Source organism: Trifolium pratense, linkage group LG4, assembly GCF_020283565.1.
Source record: "Trifolium pratense cultivar HEN17-A07 linkage group LG4, ARS_RC_1.1, whole genome shotgun sequence".
Taxonomy (NCBI): Eukaryota; Viridiplantae; Streptophyta; class Magnoliopsida; order Fabales; family Fabaceae; genus Trifolium; species Trifolium pratense.
In genome coordinates, this window is record NC_060062.1 from 12,921,548 (window position 1) to 12,926,968 (window position 5,421).

Genomic DNA, 5,421 nt, shown 5'->3' on the forward strand with positions numbered 1-5,421 from the left:
ACACCATCTCCAATCATTCAACACCAAATTTAATCACCGTTATACATGGTCTTATAATTAAGACTAGAGGGAGTAACTAACTTATCAAACTTTAACTAAACTTTAATTTGTGGTTCTGAAATTGTATGTTATCTTCTTAGGCGGTGTCATCTTGAATGATAGTCATTATTAATTTGATCAAACAATGTTAATTTAATATGTTAAAATAGCTATGATGCAAAGAAAAATGTTAATACTCCCTCTGGTCATATTTATAAGTAAAAAAACACTTTAAATTTTGGTCACTATTATAAGCAAAAGTTAATTAATTTTAAACTAATTAATACTACTATTCCAAATATACTTTTATTTAATTCTATTTTTTAGGTATTTATTTCACTTTTACACTTTTCAAAAAAGTGATATAATAAACTTAACTCGTGTTTTTCATTAAATCAAGAAAATTAATTACGCTTAACTAAATTTCTTAAACTAAACATTTCTTTTTTAATATTTATATCCGGAGAGTATATTCTCTTACCCTAATAGTAAAAAATCACAACACAAAAAGTCAAAAGTGTGAAAAATTTGTTTGAAAATGAAAGCAACCCCACATGAAAAAGCTAAATTCCAAATTTCAAAAAAAGCTTCACAAACGTGTTTTTTCCCTCTACAGAAAAATAAAACACTCCATAGAAACATGGGGATTTTCAATTGACTCTCCCTGCGAAACGATGTCGTTTTTCTCTTCAACCTCTTCATTCTCACTCTTCTTCTCCATTCCATTTTCCACTGCCACCGGAGCTTGTTTCCGACCACCGCTAATACCAACTTTACTCGACCCACCAACTGATCTAGAACACGACGGAGACCTCGATCTCCGTCCAGAACCCTCACCGGAGTCACGACGAACTCCGGCAGAACTTGCATTGATTTTCCGATTAGCAACAGGACCAGATTCTCTTCCACGAACTAACCTCGATCCACTTTTCATTTTCTTCTCCGGCGACGGCTCTGACCTTCTAGCTGGTGACTTCACCCTCCGTTCATTCCCACCAGCTACATTTCCATCGGCGGCGACATGAGGACGCTTCCTCGATGGAGATCGATTCCACTTGTGATGATGAGTCGCTGTTGATTCTCCTCTGCTGCAATGTTTGCTTGTTGCTTCATCTTCTCTCTTCTCTGTAACTGTAGCGGTGGTTGCAGTAGTGGCAGTTGAGAAGCTCTCAGTGACGGTGGTTGTTTCTGAAAGCTGAGAAACTTCCTCTGTTACTTCTTCTATAGAACCCTTAGTTTCAAATTTCTGAGATGGGTTTTGAGCTAAGGGTATTTGGGTCTTTGTTTCTGGTATCAAAATTGGAACTTGGTGACTCTTGTTAGTTTCAAATTTCTGAGATGGGTTATGAGCTAAGGGTAATTGGGTCTTTGTTTCTGGTATCAAAATTGGAACTTGGTGATTCTTATTTTGGAATTTCTCATATGGGTTTTGAAGTAATGGTATTTGGGTTTTTGTTTCTGGTATGAAAATTGGAACTTGATTGGGTTTGGAAATGGGTGTTTCAGAGAGGACTTCTTTGACAGATTCTTCTTCTGGTGGTGGGGTTTGTTCATGATGGTTTTGAGTTGATTTAGGGAGTGAGGGTTGATGGTTTTGTGGGTTTTGGTTTTTGGTTGTGGCTTTGCTGAAAAAACAACCCATTTGGAATTTTTGGATTAGACCATCTACAATGGTTTCAACACCAAAAAATATTCAACACTCACTTTTTCACTCCACATCATTTTCTCTTTCTTCCACCTAATCATTCAACACACATTCAACTTTTACCCTCTCCAATGGTTTTTATATTCAACACCATACCCCACCACTTTCTCTACCCCACCACTTTCTATTTCATATTCTTATTTAAATTTTAATTTTTGTTTTTATGATTAAATAACATTATAATTATCGATTAAAATTAAATTAAAATAAGACACTTAACAAAATTTATTTAAATATTTTTTTTTATTTTCTTAATTTAAAATGCAATACATCACACAAATAACGTAATTAGTACGATACAAATTAACTTAAAATGCAATACAACACACAAGTTACGTAATTAATACGATGCAAACTAACTTAAAATACGAAACAACACACAAATACGAAACAAATCATCTTTAATCCTGAAACATTCCAAATTTTGTTCATATGTGCTTCACTAGATCTGCTTGCAATTCGTGATGAGCTTTTTGATCACGGAACTCAGATCTAGCACGCACATGATTTGCAAAAGCGGGTAATACCTCGGTTGAATATGGTCGCGGTGCACTAGATCCACTTTCCTCAGACTGCTCAAAATCGGTCCAACGTTGAGAATTGTTGGGATAATTAGAAAAATTGTTGGGATCCATTTCACTACAAAAAGATTAAAACTTCAAAAGAAAGACTAATTAGAAAGATAATAATAGATTAAGATAGTCAAAAATTTGGTTTTTTTTTCTGTGTCCAAATGAAATGAACCAAGTCTCTATTTGTAGAGAAAAAAAAATCACGAATTTTGGTAAAAAAATAAAAAAATAAAAAATTAATTTGCAATGAGATAATTGAGTTCAAAGGATAAAAATCTTAAAAATCCACCGGACCAATCAGCAGCAGCCACGTGGCTGCCTTTTATTCAAAGGACCTTCTCTCTCCGCGTGATTGTCTCCACCAGCCGCAGTGTCCGCGCGTGCGCAACACGCGCCAGGGAGACCAAATTGAAACGCGCCACGTGGCCATCCTAGCAGGTTTCAACTGTGTTTAATATTTTCATCACCTCTCTCTGCCAGTTAGGATTCAACACTGCCTTGCAATGGTTTCAACTGTGTTTTGCAGATTCAACACCCAAGATTAAACACCATTGTATGTAGTCTTAGAAGGGAAGTGTGTTGAAATTTGAAAAGGTGGGACAGCAGTGAAGAGACGACAGTGTTGGAGTATGAAAAGATTTTTGGGTTTGAAAAAATTTGATGACTCAAAATAGTACAAAAGTGTAACGGCTATTGTGTACTACTAGTATTGAAATTGAAATGTGGTTAGAGTTTGTAGGAAAGGGAGGCATGTTTGTATGAACACAATCCTAAGGTCAAAAAAAAAATAAAGGATTTGAGTTTTGACAAAATAATTTTAGTTCTACTATGTTTAATTTTAAAATTGGATAAACTAGAGGTCGGGATAAAAGATATATATTGAAACATTTGTTTCTCACTAAATTATGGGACAATTTTTTGTCATTTATATAAGTTATCTAAAATTCAAAACAATTTTTTATCTACCAATTATGTTTTGCAAATCAAACGAATTCTAAATGATCAATATGTTTACTCTGAACGGGCATAACTGGATGGTTCCTTTGGTGGATTTGGTGTAGCTGGTGATGAGGATGATGAACTCAAGTACGGTGGGAGAGGGTACTTGCAAGAATGTTAGTACTCTATCACTCAAGTTAGGGACATGGATTCCATGCAGTCATGGCTAGTGAATTCATGCAGTTAGTTCATTATCTACCATTTGATCAATATATCAAAATGAATTTATCATATCTAAGGGTTGTGATTCACCTGCAGTCACTTAGTGACTGCAGGGAATCCATATCCCTCAAGTTAGTAAGAATTTAAAATGAGTGAAATGTGTGTACCTTGAGGATGAGTGCATGTGCATGTATATATAAGAGATGACGTGAATAATCGTCTCGCGAGTCTCGCTATGTGAGTGGAATGAGGAATGAATATATCATGACACGGGACATTTATCCGCTATAGGTAGCGTTGCATAATAATATGGTGATTCGATGAACCTGGATAAGGGTCATTTATACGTTGTGGGTGATGTACCATGAGGGAGATACGCTTTGCTTGGATAATGGAGAGCAATGTTGGGCTTTAGGACGTAATAGCTTTGTGTGTCTTGGTCTACTCTAGAACAATTTAGACAACTCATTCATAAATAAAAACATCTGAAAGAAAAATAAATTAGTCACATCATTAATCATTTTATCTTTTAAATTTTATTATTTGTATGAATGTGTCCATTTCATATCATATAAATAATCCTCTGACGATGTAATAAATAATATTTCTTCCATCCCAAATTATAATTCGTTTCGAATATTTCACAGAAATTAAGAAAGCTTGTTAATAAATTACGGTAAACTTTGTTTTATTTTATTAAGTTTTAATAATTGTTTGTGTGTTTTAATTTAAATCGTCAAGTTTTAGTTTTATTTTAATTAAATGGTGAAAGTTCAATATGGGCCTAGAGAATTAGCTTATAGCTCATTTTAAGAATACGTGATCTTTCTTTAAATACTATCATAAAACTCTCATTTGAGACCACTTTGAAATGAAATTGAGTGAGCTATGTCTCATCTTTAAGTTTTTTTGGATTAGAACTTGTTTGAATCTTATCAATGATTTTCTTACCATTGTGGCGATTCTTCTTGGCTTATCAATCTTCATGATTGTGGCGCTTTCTTCAACTATTCTCTCAACCTAATCCATCTTTGTTTCTTTCTTTTCCATTTTTATTTGTCACTTTTATTCAAGAATCACTTGAGAGATCCTTCATTATATGTGGAAGCAACTCCATCAAAATCAAAAGGTGTTAGATAGAACACAATACTTAGTTGCTGGACGATTGTTTCACATTACACCGAAGGCCAATGATAGAGAGAAGGTGAAGGTCTATAAAGCAAAAATTTGGGTGTGGCATTGGTATGCTTGGGTACGTGCCTGTTTGGTTTCACGTTGGAAGCCGTCAAACACACGTCTAATGTTTCAAACATAGTTCCAGTAAAAAGAAAAGATGGTTGGATCTCATTTTATGTGGTGCTTCAGTTGAGTGAAATCGATTCTATTCGAAGCTTCATTTCCTAGCTTCTGCGTTTGACAGAATTGATTCTGGCTCTGTTTGGTAAAATTAAGCTATAAGCTAGCTTATAGCTGATAGCTGAAAAGCTAGCTGATTGAAATTAAAGTGTTTGGTAAAATTAGCTTTTTAAATGATTGATAAATATAAAAAGACATAAAAGGATATTTATATGTAGTGGGTAGTTTTTATTTTAGTGGGTAGTTTTTTATTTTATAAAAAATAATAAAATTAAATTAAAGGTTAAAAATGGAAAAAACTGTAAGGACCCGTTTAGTGCACAGGATAAGAGACAGGATAGGATAACTATATCATATTCTGTCTCAATCCAGTGTTTGGTGACACAACAGGATATGATAAGTTAATCCTAAAGCTTATCATATCCTGTTTCTCTAGTTAAAATCCTTATCCTGAATTTGAGCTGGGTTACCAGCAGGATAGGATAAGAAAAAAAAATCGTTGATTTATTCTATAAAATATATTTTAAAATAAAAAATTGAAAATTAATAAAATAATTTGATAGTAAATTGATAATAAAATAATTAATT

The 5,421-nt window shown here is 33.6% G+C and overlaps 1 protein-coding gene across 1 annotated transcript; it reads right to left on the bottom strand.

Annotated features, from left to right (window-relative positions):
* Positions 1-550: 550 nt before the first annotated feature.
* Positions 551-3,047, bottom strand: LOC123923174 (pollen-specific leucine-rich repeat extensin-like protein 2). The gene is made up of 2 exons (XM_045975845.1): positions 2,885-3,047; positions 551-1,700 (listed from the first exon to the last, which is right to left on the bottom strand). The coding sequence occupies exon 2, from the start codon at positions 1,679-1,681 to the stop codon at positions 650-652; it is 1,032 nt and encodes a 343-aa protein (XP_045831801.1). The 5' UTR covers positions 1,682-1,700; positions 2,885-3,047; the 3' UTR covers positions 551-649.
* Positions 3,048-5,421: the final 2,374 nt, after the last annotated feature.

Bases quoted from the DNA above. Each gene is read 5' to 3' on its own strand.
- LOC123923174 (XM_045975845.1), bottom strand. From the start codon at position 1,681: ATGGGTTGTTTTTTCAGCAAAGCCACAACCAAAAACCAAAACCCACAA.